The 14,968-nt window shown below is 40.8% G+C and overlaps 1 protein-coding gene across 1 annotated transcript in view; it reads left to right on the forward strand.

The window, feature by feature from the left end:
* Positions 1 to 6,147: 6,147 nt before the first annotated feature.
* HSD17B2 (hydroxysteroid 17-beta dehydrogenase 2) overlaps positions 6,148 to 14,968 on the forward strand; it is a 10,684-nt gene continuing 1,863 nt past the window's right edge. Inside the window, exons 1-4 of the mRNA XM_009647179.1 lie at positions 6,148 to 6,424; positions 10,986 to 11,198; positions 11,505 to 11,690; positions 14,801 to 14,938. Coding sequence (XP_009645474.1) covers positions 6,148 to 6,424; positions 10,986 to 11,198; positions 11,505 to 11,690; positions 14,801 to 14,938 — 814 coding nt within the window. The remainder of the gene's footprint in view (positions 6,425 to 10,985; positions 11,199 to 11,504; positions 11,691 to 14,800; positions 14,939 to 14,968) is intronic.

A 14,968-nucleotide genomic window follows, 5' to 3' on the forward strand; every position in this document is an offset into this window, starting at 1 on the left:
TCAGTTCGGTTTCCCGAGACATTTGTTCACTGCGGAGGTGATATCCTGACTTGAATCCCTAGCAGAGAGAGAAAAAATATACCTTATCATAGGGTATGGGTTCTCCTAACACTGCTGACATTGTGAAGGGTTAAGAGCATGGGCTATAGATAGCTGTTAGTTTTAATAATTGTGTCCTGAATCTGCCTATATATATATATAAAAATATATAAATAAATATAAAAATCCCAGGAACAAGGCACAGAACCTGTATGCCATCTGACATTTTTGACAAGCTCCCCAGAATTAATCTGTCTAGGAGCTACTATGCTCAGCTTAATTATGGAAAGGCTGCATCTGTGTTCAAAGCTGTTGAGAGAGAAAGAAGAAAGTAAAAATGTCCACTAGGTTTGATTAACTGCTTTCAGCCTGATGCATAAAGACAGATGGTTACTAGTTATTTTTCCTTAATGGATTTTGGAGCTCCATTTGGTGGATGAATTAAAGTTATAGGTCCCAAATCTGCCTTTGAAGCTACGCCTGCATAGCCCTTAGTGATTCTAGCAAAGTTTGCATGCATCCAAGAGAGAGCTTTGCCCTAAGGCTGTCGTATATGTTGTTAAAAAGCAGTTTTGAAATGAAAACTAAAAGTCAAGTGATAGTTTACAGTATTAATAAAACAAGTTACAAACTATGCACAGCTCAGGAAGGAATCCCCTGCAAGGGATGATTAGTGTGAAGTGCCTGTACAGACTTATCCACACAGAATCCATGCCTGTTCAGGTATGACCTCCACCTGGGGCTTGACAATATTTTAATACTGACTTTAAAGCTTGGAGAAGTTAATTAAGTTGCACTCGGTAGTTTTTTCACCTGGAAAGTGGAATAAATAGTTTTATGGTGTAGGTTCATTTGCATGAATCTATTAGCATGTCTCGAATCTAAGTTGAGGTCCAATTCTGCAGGTGTGCACGTGTAAATACGTGGCTATGAATATCTGTGTTTATTTTTAAGAATGTACCTAAGCGTCTGTGGGTTTGGGCTCTCAGGGAGCACTTAGACCTAATGGGTATTGGAGCCATCATTCAGCAACCTATTAAATAATCTGTCTAGTTTTATGTGAGAATAGTCACAGTGGTTTTAATGGGATTAGATAAGCTTACATCTAAACAGTTTTTGAGTCAGGGGTTAAGGTTACTGCATGGTATAAAATGTCTGAGATAGATAGACAATATAATAAAGGGAAACAAAACAACAAAATATGACACTGAGTGTACAGATTTTTCCATAGTTGGTGGATTGCCTAAAGAAAAAATACCATTTAACTAAAATGCTACCTGCCACAGAACCGTCAACGCCCCCCCCCCATAGATCCTGAAAGAGACCTTGAGAGGTCATCTAGTTTGTCCCCCTGCTCCACGGGAGGATCATCTATCACTAAGTCATTCCTGACAGAGCGCTGGTCTTGCTGACAACATTCAAACACGATTGCAGCAGTTTACAAGCAGCGCAAGCATCACTGAAAAGCAACGGGAATGCCCTTCAGATCAGCAGCATTAAAGGAGAAATCGGTGACATTCGGTATGTAGCAAACACACATTCAATCAAAATAATAACATAAGTCATTGATTACACACAGAGTGAGGTCACGATTCCTCAACAGGAAAAATACATGGCTTCACCATTTGGAAGTGAGGGATTTGTCCTTCAAGTGACAGAAAACAGAATGTGTTTAGGGCAGGTGACACTTTGTCATGGTTGATCACTTAATGCTTTTTGAATCATTGCTCATTTTTCATCTCATTTTGCTTTGGCTTTCGTTTCAAAGACTAGCTGATGTAACTGTGAGGAAAAGCTAACAATTCTGTTTATGAGAGGCAGAGATGTTTTTAAGAGTTTGCAGATGGAAGGGGAGGCATGTTGCAGATGTGCATAGTTAATAACCCAAGTGGTGATGAGGAGATGCTGCCTACTCATTTTCTTTCATCCCCTTAACAGAATCCATGCCCAGAGCTGAGACACATGTTCTGGGGCTGCAAGTTGTATGTGATTTCACTATCTACAATGAGTGACAAGTCATGTTGGTGATGTAGTAAGCCCCCCACACTTTGAAGGGACTTTTTTCGAGGAAAAGAGAGAAGCGCATCTAGGCTTGGAGATGAGGATTTTTTTTTTTGTTAAAATCTTGCTTTGGACAATATCGGTCCATTTCTAGATTGCACTTAAAGGTCTGATCAAAGGTATGTGTTTATGATAGCTGCAAGATAGCACTACTTGGTTAAATATTTATAAGGGTAGAATAGGGCCCAGATTTCAATAGGAACTAATATCTACCATGTGTACCTGGAGTCCCTGGTGAGCTGGGATTGCTGAAGTCTGTACTCCATCACTACTGTTACCTGTCTTAGCTACTCAATTTGTCTACCCATGCTTGAATCAGACTTTTGATTACCATGTATGCCTGATTTTCTGTTTGCCTCCATATTCACATTGCTGTTTATGAATTTAAGTACAATAAAGATTATGTGACTTTTGCATAGATAATATCTAAATATTTGATAACGTTTTGTGGTCTGCTATTAAACTGTGTGGAAAAGGTTCGATGTAAACCAGATGTTTCTCTAACCTGACGTTGTTTGGAGACACGCAGGGGGAAAAGTTACAGAAAGAAGATGCAGAAGTGTATTTTTTTTCTAATGTAGATATGGTCTGTATGACTTGTGGTTTGGAGAAACCATCCAGAAGTAAGGCAGGCAAAATTGCAGTTGCATTTCAGGAAGCACCTGCAAAGAAATGAGCAAACTGTGCACTAGAAAAATGTGGAAATCCTTTGTGTTCTGGGGGTGCTACCATTAACTTCAGAGAGCCAAAGCTGTAGGGAAGGGAAGGGAATAGAGAGATATAATAAAAACCTAATTGGAAAAACAAACTAAGTTTCCAGTACAGAGTATAGCTTACATCTTTATTTCTCATGTATTGAGACACCACTATGCTGTGCTCTGTCCTAGGCAGGACGAGAATTTTACTCTGAATGTATCAAAGGAAATGTCAGGGAAGAGTCTGTTGCTGTCAGAGAAGTGGACTGAGATTAACGGGTATCTTTTCTTCTCTAATACTGATGGTTCTGTGAAAGCTGTTTCATGTTATTGGATGACAGAAGAAAGGCAGGCAAGTGTAATTTCTCATGAGGATAACCTAGAGATGATTCCTGGCTAATTCCTAAAGAGAACCTAATTGCCTCTAGGTTTTCTGATTCTGTCCTCTTTTTGGAAAATAATGACAATTGGGTTGATAAAAAATGACTTATTTTGGAAAGACTGCAATCCACTTTTAGCTGTTCCTGAAAGCCTAGAGATCTATAGATGTTTGGAGAGTTAGAGAAGAAAACCTCCTTTGCAAATACAAAGGAGCGCTCATAATCTTAATGATTTCTCTGATTTAAGATGTTTTGTCTATTGCAGAAAATTTACAAAGGGTGATTAGAGTTCATGTAAATACCAAGGCAGAACTTACAGCCCATGGCTTTATTTCATATGACACGTTACTACATCACCCACTGCTTCAAAATAAAGGTGGAGCTGCTGCAAGCATTGAATTCATATAGGAAATACAGGCTGCAATTATTTCTTTTGAAGATTGTATAATGCCAAGTTGTGTGTTGTATGGGTGCCTGCCAAAAGGATTTACAGGTTCAGTTTGGCCATCGGTGCAGAAGTTCCTCACTCTGGGGTTCATATGCTTGAGAAAGTAACAGGAGATTTAGCTGAGGAAGTTATTATTATTGTTATTGTTACTAGCTTGTGTTAGAATTGAATATTGAGAAATGGTGAACTACAGCTGTTTCTTCACTGTTAAGTGATCTTCAGGAATTTGTCTATCTCTGAATTTACAATCTTTACAATTACTATATTTCTAAAAACAAAATCTCCAATAACTGAATTTATTTCTTACTTTACTACTCATACTTAATGGATGCATACTTTATTTGCCAGGAATTATTTTCCCTGAGGGTCTATTAAAGAAATAGTTTGAAGCCAAAGGAGAGGTTACACAACCTTATTTTCAGTTGCACATAATCTTTTTTTGCTCTTATTCAGTACATGCCTGTGAGTTCAGCGATCTTAATTCACAAAGGTACTTGGCTACATTCCTAGCTTTAGGCAGACTAGTATTTTTGTTGTCTTTACTTGGGACAATTCATGTGCTTCAGGTTGAGTGCATGAATAGATAACTGGTTGAAGACAGAGGATTATCTCAACCTTTGTATAGGAATTCAGTAGTATTTGTAAGAGCAAAATCTGTTTTGCCCAAATGAGTTTTGTTTATTCAAGTCCAATAGCTTCTGCATCCAGGACTTGTAGGCTGACAAGTGCTTGTGTAGCCATTAAGTCCACCAAAATCCAAATGCATGAAGGTGTTTATGTACTCTCAGAAGCTGTCAGTCAAAGTAAATAATTTCATATTTTTTCTGCTCCTATATGTATTTACTCATGAGAATAATTTTTCTATCTTGGTTAATGACTCATTTGGTGAAACAGATTCCAACCTATTTTCTGCTGAAATTATTTTCCAAGAAAAGCCGTGTAGCCAAGAACCTCCCTGCAGAACTTGAAATGCAGATTCCTTACCCAAGCCACAAAAGCACACAGAGCAGGGGTTCTCAGGAGCGGCAGTCATTGCGTTGCACAGCTGAAAAAGCCTGAATCAGCAAACAAAATAGAGCAAAGTGGAAACCCAAAGAGTTCTGTGAGAAATTCTAGCCTGAACTGAAAAACAAATCTGGTCAAAAAGACCAATTAGGGAGAGAAAGCAACATTCTCCAAGGAAATCTTTAAGAAGATGCCTTAACGGAGGGCAAAGTATGATTGACCTTGAGACCAGTGTGCTACTAAAAGCAGAAGCAGCAGATGGCAAAGAGAAGTGAGAATAGTTTACACTTTGTGCACTAGTAGGAGGATGGATGAATGAGTGTTCACAATAGTAATGAATGACAAGCAGACCTCGAGGGTAATGTTCCTTTAAGAAAGTGACCTCATCTCTAATGTAAACTACTTATAGAGGTATGTAAACATTTTCACTGGCTGTAAAAATTTATATTCAACAGACCTGTCTTCCTGTAAAGCCCTGAAGGACTAATGGAATGGAAATGTGCTTGTGTCTCGTTAGGTTTGCACCCTGCACTTCAATCTTCCGGTGTCTGTCTAAAATAAAATAGGTCAGCACTACATTTTCTTTTGGAAAACCAGATACATCATGTTAACTGGTTGTCTGGTAACTTAGGCTTGTCTCTCAAACCAGTTAGCAGGGATTTTTAAACAGTGTTAAATATGCCTAGGTTGTATTTCAATCCTTCAGCTGGATGGATTTTAAAATTTTCATGTTGTTTAAATAACTTTCAGAGTACACCACAGTAGGTGTTAAATCTGTTAAATATATTTAATTGACCATCTCAGGTGTGTTACATGTGTTCACTTAAGGAAGTGCCCTTAATGGCAAACCAGCAATCACCCCTTCCCAAGCCCCCCAGGCACCCTTGAATGTCAATTAACCGTAGGTATTTGCTGACTCTGGAGTAAGTAAATAGCCAAAGGTGTGCAGTAAAGCAGGGAAGGTCATTTTGGGCTTTTTGTTGAAAGAGGAGGCTGGCCCGTGCGTGATAAAGCTCAATGCTAACAACACAGTTTGTACTACAGAGAGTCAATAACCCTGTCCTGACTCACTTTTGTCACTGCCCATTAAAACCAAGTTCCACTGAAACTACATCCCAAGTTTTTAGGCAGGAAATTCCAACCATTTCCCATAAAGGAAACTGTTCTTTTTTTCACTGTCTAGGAAAATGCACTTTAAACATATAAAACATATAGCAGTTAATTTTTTCCTGAAGCCAGCGCTTGCTACATCATGTCTATTCCCAGTGCTGTCAATCATTATCCAGCCAGCGTATTGTTCAGAAGGTGGAGCTGTCAGGCAGAAGGAATAAAAGGTAAGAAAGGGAAGGCTTCTGCTTCTTGCTGATGCCAAGGGTAAGTGAGATTATGTGAAACCTTTAAACAGAGTCCTCTTTCTCTGCCCCACCCCCTGCTCCTATATAACACACGCTGCATTTAGCAACACCTGCTTTTACCCAGCCGGTGGTGGGGTGTGTGTGCCTGCTTCTCGCCCCTGCTGATGGATGCTCTCACCGGCAGCCCCCTTGGATGGCTCTGCGCAGGTGTCACCACGCTTCTTGGGGCAACTATGCTCTTCACAGCCAAGAGAAGCCCGGTGGAGAAAGCAAATATGCTGGTCTGGAGCCTCCTGCCTGCCTTGCTGGGGCTGCTGTGCATGGCCATGCTGGGTGCTGGTGGAGGGCTGGTGGTGTTTTGTGCCGTGAGCCTCGTCTCCTCTGCGTACCTGGGTGGCAGGGTGCTGCTGCCCGTGGGCAACAAAGCTGTGCTCATCACAGGTAAGGTGCTGCAGATGTGCTCTGGGAAGGAAAAACTGGCTTTTCTCCCAAGTGGGCTGGAAAACTTTGTGTCCTCAGGTTAGGTACCTACGAAATGCATGCTTGGAACGTTTCCTTTTATTTTTTTGGCTCATTTTATTTCCTTTGCCCAGAGATGTTTTTTTCCAGGTAAATAGGCGTTCTGAAATTAAGTAGAAAAGCATCTTAATAGATGCTATTATTTTTAGTGTGTCATTTAATCTTTACAAGTAGCTTTTTAGACCTACTTGTGAAACTAACTGGTGCAAAAAGCATAAGAATACTTACGATGGTCTAATTTTTTAGGAGAAGCAGTAATTCCTGGAAGCCCTCAGAACATTATATTCATACATTACTTTTGTTTACTTGAATTTATTGCACTGGTTATGGATGTATGGTTATCTTTTGGTGTGCGCGTTTACACGGTGCATGCTGTGTGTATCATGCATATATTTCAAGGCACTGGTTTGGTGCCATCTCTTTGAAATGATGTATGAAGTCATTCGGGAGTGAGTAATTTCCTTTACTAGCAGTGCAAGTTCAGAGCTAATCAATTCAGTCTCTATTAACACTCTGATCTACTCAAGCCCCACTTTTAGTTTGCAGGGATGGCATTTTTGTGGTTTTATGGCTTTTCTTCCATTTCTTCTGAAACTTTAAATGTTGTTTATTTGTGTTAATCAAATCTTTAAACCGAAGTGCTTGCCAACGGCTTCTTGCACTGTTAACTCGCTCCTTTTTTGTTGTTTTATTTTCTATTTTCCCCCTCTGGAAAGCTAAATTAAGTTACTTTGGTTTATATAGCTATTTCTTGCAGAATTTCATTTTGTTTTATAGGGACACCTGGAAATAATTTAGATTTGCCTAGCAAGCATTAATATGGGAATAAAATATAAAAGTTAAAAGAGGACAAGAAGAGCAGCAAGTTCTCTCCTCATGCTTTACCTGCCAGCTGGGTTTCTCCCTGCAGGGAGAATCAGATGAAGATGGGTATCAGGCAGGGGGGGAATAGGGAGCACTCCTTTTCCACCCTGCAGATGCTGGGGTTGTGCTTGCTCTTGGGCGCTTTCAGTTTTGTAAGCCTGCAGCTCTTCAGGAAAGAGCACTCTCTCAGAGCTTACCTGCTCTAGAGAATTTGAATTAGAGCAGTAAACAGCATTTGGGTATATTCCAGCAAGTCAGTGTGCTTTCTTTGTACATGTGCTGCAACTGTCCTGAAGAAATGCAAGTCTGGATACCTCTGACAGCTGACACATCTGAGGAGGCTGCTCTTGGCCTTTATTTGACTCCAGACTGATATGCAATCAATCAAACCCTCCATCAACCGAAATGAAAGTTTTACTCAACACACTTCATGGTTAAATTGCTCGGACTGTAGTACTCTTCCCTTTACCAACTGTAGGATGTGTGTCTGCTTGCATGGGCAGGTGAAAGGTGCCTTTAAATCAATTTTGGTGTCATTTTATCCAATTTAGACAAGACTTGAGGCAAGCATTTAATAGGAAATGGTGATTTACTTTCTTCTTTTTTCCCCTTTCAGCCCCGCAGGGTTGAGGAATGCTGCTGTGCTCTGGGCAGCTGCCACGTATCACTCATGAGGCGGCTGCCTTTGGCCGGAGGATGGAGTAATCTCTGTGCTTCTCTCCCTGGATTTTGTCAAATATTATTCTGTTCCTCTTTGGATGTCCCTTGTACGGGTGCCACTGTGTGTTATTTATTTAAGCCAGCAGTTCATCGGAGTACCGTGATAAGGGAAAACTGTGTGCCCAGTTGTCAAAATCCTTTCACATGAATAACTGCGGGCATGTGATCAGTCCCAGTCACTGGTGAAACTTTTCTGTTGATCCTTTTGCTGGGAGTGAGTGCTTCAGTGTCCTTAAACAGAAGCTCCTGGGCACGCGAGCACTTTAGTGTGGTTTGGTAGACCCAAGAGCCAGCTTCCTTAAAAATTAAATTACCATGAAGATTCAAAGTAGCAGGAATTGTAAAATTCTTGCCTTGGTTATTCTGTGTAGAGTGGGATGAATTTTTCCAGTTAACTTGGTCTTTTCAGTCTTGGTGTGTAACTTGGCGTTTCTGATGCTCAGTGTGAGCCGATGTTAAATTCTCAGTAATGATTCAGTTACAGCCAGTACTGACTGCCTCTCATAATAAATCTTCTAATCATTCACAGATTGTTATTTTTTACATAGACGTGTGTGTATATAGGGGGGAAATCTCCATTTCTTCCCTATAGAGAGAATGAATTCTCTCTACTACTGTTTGAATTTTGAGTTGAAAGGTAAAGTTTCTCTGGACTTCAATAACAGCTCTGAAACTTGAATCAGCCTTGTTTTGATAAAAACTGGGGACAAACCAGCAGCAGGCACATACAAACACTGCTTTTTATTTCCTTCTTGCGGTTGCTATACCCATCCCTAGGTTTTGAGTACTCTGCCCCTTCCCAAGTTAAAGCTGCGTTATAAAAATTAACTAATGCGTAGCTCTGTGGCTGTGTACTTGCTGAGAAGGATGAAAGGGGGAATGAAATGACCCAGAAATAGGGTTTTTCACTAAAATAAAGAAAAGGAAAGACATCCCACCCCCAAACCCAGAAATCTCTCATGCCTTTGGGATATTTGCAGGCTTCTTCATGTCTCTTCAGGGAATTCCAAGAATGCAGGTTTGTCCTCTTTCAGGCCAGGGCTGCGAGAAGCTGTGTGATATATGTGGTGCTCTGGTGCATCTTCAACAGACTTCAACTTCAAAAATGCCAGAAAGCTGCTCTTTTTTTTTTTTTTTTTTTTTTTTTTTTAAGAACTAAGTACAGCACAAGTAATTCTTTTCAACATCTTGCACTGATTGGTCCAGGCATTTAGTACATGTTTCTTTCAAGTCACCTGGAATTAATTTTTTTTTCACCTTTCGGGACTAAAGCCCCAGTTAAAAGACAGAACACAGAAATGAAGAGCTAACATGATTAAGATTAGTGGCTTTGGCAGTCAGATTCTGTTGACTATGGATTTTGAGTGCAGGAGCAGGCATGTGAATAACTATAATAACATCCACCTTGGTGGACGGAAATCACAGATTAACCCTTATAAGTTTCTGGTAGGGTTAAGTTGGGAGCATTTCAGCTCTTTCACAAATGAGGAAGTAGTAAAAAACTGGCAGGAGTCCCAGCACTTGGTCCCACATTCAGGTTTCCAGCCATGCAGGTAGGTTTGGAAGCTGAGCTTTTATGTAATAAGTTGCTATTGCAGGATATAGCCGAGCCCTGGGATTGCTCCCTGGATCTCAGTGCACATCAGCATCCAGGAGCTTTCTTTGTCGCAGTTACAGTGGAGGGTGAGGTGCAGTATCGTGGGGCACACTGATGTATCTCTGCTTTACAGTGTAAAAATTGCATTGATTTCTTAAACTCCTCATTTTCCTCCTGATACTGTCCTTTACAAAACTCCTGCAGCACAGTCCCTATAAACTGCTTCCCTGTCTCTAGCAGAGCCTTGTGTTGCTTCATTGGGAGTCTTGGTGGAGGGCAGATGGGTGAGGTGTTTCCTCCCTCGCTGAGGTTTTTCTCTGTAGATGGGAAGAATGGAAACTGGAATGAAAAAGGACGCTGGGAGAGAAAATGCTTGAAAGTATCCTAGGACAGTGGCAGCAAGATTCTGTGTCAAGGGGAGAGACTTGTGGATCAGTTGAATTATTTGTTAAATATTTCTTACCTTGTGGGAGGAACTGCACAATCATAATCACAGAGATTGCTGTAGTGTGTTTGCTTTTATGGTGCTTCCTGCATTTAGTAGTTTATTGCTTTAGCTGTGCAAAGTTTGGGAATAAGTTTGGAGCAGGATAGAGAGAATAAGAGATGTTCTGATGCAAGTTTTCATGAATGAAATATCCGGTGTTATTTGGCTTAGCCTAAAAATACCATTCTGAAGGCTTCTTAGGGTTTGAAAGCATTAAACTCCTTTGCAGGTAAAGAAACACTTGCTTAGCTTTGGCTTGGTGGCAGCCTGTGACCAAAAAGTATTTTTTGGAAGGATCCAGATGGTAGATATCTGAATAAAATAATACAACTTCTTTGAATTAAGCAATAGAGCCCAACAATTTCTTTGAATTCCAATGCCCTGTAATTGCTTTGTCCATCTGAGATTTCAAATTAAAGTACTTGTGTGGTTTTTTTCTGTTAGTTTGTTTTTTTTTTTCCCATAAATATTTCTGTTATGAGGTTTCTATCTGAATATTTGTATAAAACCAATCTGGCATTTTATTTCTGGAAGTCTTAAGAGTCTATCAGTGGGAGAACATGAGCTGATGCCATCAGCTCTGAGCCAAGAGGACATGGTCTATCAATCTTTGTGGAATATGCAAAGGTCCAGCTCCTCAAACCTTCAGATCTGAACCTTTCTTCCTACTGTCATATGTATTTCGGCAACTTTATTTCATCGTCTTTTTGGTTACATTTTCATGTATTTCCAATTTTCTTGTTTTTTTTTTTTTTTTTTTTTAGATGACAGTTTAGGAAACACCAGCTTTTCAAGTGTCTTTTTGATGCTTTCAGGAAGCGACACTGGGATTGGACATGCGCTGGCTAAATACCTGGATAACTTAGGTTTTGTTGTGTTTGCTGGGGTTTTGAATAAGGATGGACCTGGAGCTGAGGAGCTGAGACGGACCTGTTCTCGGAGACTCTCTCTCCTGCAGCTGGATATAACCAATGCCACTCAAGTCAAGGAAGCCTATCTGAAAGTCTCAGAGAAGCTGCAAAATACAGGTATGGCTTTTTTTGTCATTCTAATGGGGGTACTAATGTATCTGCTTACAAGGTGCATCTCTTACCTGTTGGTGGCATCATGGCTTGTGTGGGGGTCATTTCCACCCCTCAGTCTGTGGGCAGATTGACTCCTGGTTTCTGGGACAAATGAAAAACGGTGATGACTGTTCATGGAGTGGGTGCTGCGTATCTGTAGCTGCAGAGCATCTCTGCCTTGATCTGGAAGCACCACCCAGCTCATCAGTTTAATCTTTATGGAGATGATTTCCTGCTGCATAGCAGCCCTGTGCTTTCTTTTCTTCCCAGGGCTCTGGGGAGTCGTGAACAACGCAGGCATCCTGGGCTTCCCCGCCGATGGTGAGCTGCTCCCTATCAGCACGTACAGGCAGTGCATGGAGGTGAATTTCTTTGGGGCTGTAGAGGTGTCCAAGACCTTCCTACCGTTACTTCGGAAATCCCAGGGAAGGCTGGTTAACATGTCCAGCATGGCAGGTGAGCTGAACTAAAGCACTAAATAAGTTTCTGGTGCAACAGGAAAAACAGATAACTTCCTTGGCAAAAAGGCTGACAAGGTGTCAGTCAGTCTTGCTTGTCAATGCACCTATGGAAATGGTATCTAGGTAATAAGTGCAGGTTTTTCTTCTGTTTGGGAGACTATTCCCAGAAACCAGCCCTTAAAGCAGAAGAGTTTAAGATGGCTAAAAATACCCTGTTATATAAAAGGCAGTAAAATTCAGATCTTGTGTTATAGATGCTATGAGTGACAGCTTTGTGAGCTTCCAAAAAGATGGGTGGTAAGTCACAGATATTTCTATAACACATACCAGCAGAAGTCTGTGACCACCTCAGTTTGTGTGTCATTGAACCACATCATGGAGATGCCCCAAAGCTGTCTGTCTTAACGCAGAGACAGGTTTTCTTCCATTTGGGCTGGTTACAGCTAAAATTTTGACCTTTTTTAAAATACTTTGAGTTAAAATTGAGGCATAAATGTATCTTGGGTATGTTCATGACATCTGCCATTTGTAACAGTCTGTAATAAATGTTAAATATTTCAGTAGGGCAACTCCACCTCTGCACCCTTGGTAGGGCTCAATTACTATAGTTAAAGTGAGAAAGCACAATGATAAAACACCTGCTGAAGAGAAACATGTAATTCTTCAAGAGCAGAAGGAGGTTTTATTTTTTTGCTGCATCCTATGGTTCTTTCCAGAGTGCACAATCCTAGAGCATGGTCTGCTAATAACCTGGGACCTGAAGAGACTGTGTGTTTTGTATTTCTTTAAAATATTTAGTTTATATTCTTAAAATACTTTAACCTAACTTATTAGCAAAACGGTATTTTTTTCATTAATAAAATAACTTTTTAAAAAATGATTAGCAGCATCTAATATGCTCTCCAGTTTTGTCCCTTAAATTGGATCCTGTGCTTACTATATATATATGCCTTTATAACATGACCTTCTATTCTAGGAGGACAGCTGAGGTGCTGAGATGTAGGACAGAAGTAATACAGTATCAGGTAGCCAACAGCTGAGGAGCAAGAATGCTCCTTTGAAAATGAGCCCTGCTAGAAGCAAGATGTCATGATGCTGGAGGGTATTTTGGTTTAAGACCTCTCAGGGATTTACCATATCACCTGCTTCCCAAGTTTTCCTTTGTTTTGTCATCTTTGACCCTTATTTCTGTACAGTTGGTGTCCACTCAAATCCTGCTGTATTGCTGAGGTGGCTTGTGCAAGCACTAGCTTGTGTTCATGGCTTATGTTGAGGATGTGGCCTCAGCCTAGCTTTGACACTGATGTCTTCTGTTTTCTTTTTTTAATCCCAAGTATGTTTTGTATCTGCATTCCTGTGTTTATGGTTCATTGCTGACACTTCAGGAAATCGGGTCTGAATTATCAGAAGGACCTTTCTGGTGCTGCTCTGCCCACCAGCCCTTGCAAGCACAGAGGCAGAGGACAGGCCTCTGTTTTCTCTGAGAACACAAGCAAAGCTTGCACTTTTGGTGGTTTGGGGCAGCTGTCTTGATTCTTGGCATGAATCCCTGAGCTGCCTTGCAGGGATAAATGGAGAGCTTCCCTGTGCTGAGTAATTTGCCCTTACAGGAGTTGATAATGACCCTGCTGCACTAGAGCTGTTCGCACAGATGTTCTTGCACGCGGGCTGGTTTGGGTAAACAGTTTCCTCTTAATGCAGGGTCTGAGGGTCCTTGGTGAAACATTAGCAGAAAAGTTAGCAAGGTCTCATTGTGCCAAATCTATTCCTGTCTGTGTAGAGCTAATTTAACTGGACTCGAGGTTAGCTTGACCTCAGAGGGAGAAAGTGTGTGATTCAGTTGGCTCAAACCAATTGAAACTCAAACTTATTCAGATGCATACAGAAAAATAATTAACATATAATTGGCCTGACTTCTTCAAAGGAATGACTTTGTGTAAGAAGCTCCTGTGATAACTTGGTCATGGCAGTATAAAACCCAATAAACGTCACCAGTGACTTACCTGAAAATTCCCCTGCCTTGAAGTATTTTCTTTTAAGATTCAAATACACCGAGATAAATGTGTAATGTTTGAAATGGAGGATGTGCCCAACTGCCCATGCAGGCAGGAGGAGGAGTGATGTGCCTCAAGGAGAAGGGTTGCCCACTCTGTTCCCTTCTTCCTGCTGTGCCAACACAGCCTGTGGTGGCTGTGATGACCCCTAAATCTGGCAGCAACACTCTGTGGGGTGAGAACACCAATCTTGTGGAGAAAGTGGGGTGGCTGAAGAAGGGGAAGATGCTCAAATCAGAACATCTTTGGATTTTTCTAAAGCTGAAGAAGTGACAGTCTGCCAGTTTTTGGAACAGAGGAAATCTCTGTATTTGGAAGATATATTTTTCTGGAAGCTTTTGGTTTGTAAGCATACGGATTTATTTTAAATTAACCTAAACCACTGGCTGTTTTCTATCTTTTTCCATCTGAACAAACGCTTCTGGGCTTGGAGAAGACGGGCTATGACTATAGGGGGGGATTTGCTTCTATGATGGGTCTTGGAGGGTCCTGTTGCCCAGGGGATGTGATTCCAGCTTTGGTTTGTCCACAGAGGTTTTCCCCACTCTTGCACTGTTGTCTCTGGTCTTTCTGAAACTAGCTGGAAACAACTGGAAGATAAGTTCACTTTATAAAGCTAGAATTGAGATTACTTACTTTGTTGTAACTGTGGTTTATAGTAGGAGCTTGAAATTCGTGTTAGAGTGACAAGAACAGCGGCATTAAACTATTGCTTCACTATTTATATGAACTAAAACATTATCTGTGTTTCTGAAACCAACAGTCGTAATTTTCAGCAGTTTTTGCCCTTAAATGCAATACAGTTTATTTTTTCTGCCATGCAAGGTGTCTTATCAGGTGTTACTGAGCGTAACTGCTACAAGCAGAAGCTAATTTACAACTTTCACTTTTTTTTAACCTCCGGAAAGAAATGATTCCCTCACTGACTTGTCTTTAACCTCAGTGAGAGCCACATAATTTTGGTTGCGCTATAATCTTCCTTCTAAATCACGAAAATAAAGGCTGGAAAGAGCCACCGTCGAGCTTTATCATGTTTATATTGCTCCTGCAGGAGGCATTCCACTACCAAGGTACGCTGCATACGGTGCATCAAAAGCAGCTCTGTCCATGTTTTCTGGAGTAATGAGACAAGAGCTTTCCAAATGGGGAATTAAAGTTGCTGCAATTCATCCGTCAGGCTTCCGAACAGGTTGGTATTTGACATTCTGGATAGTTCTTT

This window comes from Egretta garzetta, unplaced genomic scaffold, assembly GCF_000687185.1.
Source record: "Egretta garzetta isolate BGI_Z169 unplaced genomic scaffold, ASM68718v1 scaffold39, whole genome shotgun sequence".
Taxonomy (NCBI): Eukaryota; Metazoa; Chordata; class Aves; order Pelecaniformes; family Ardeidae; genus Egretta; species Egretta garzetta.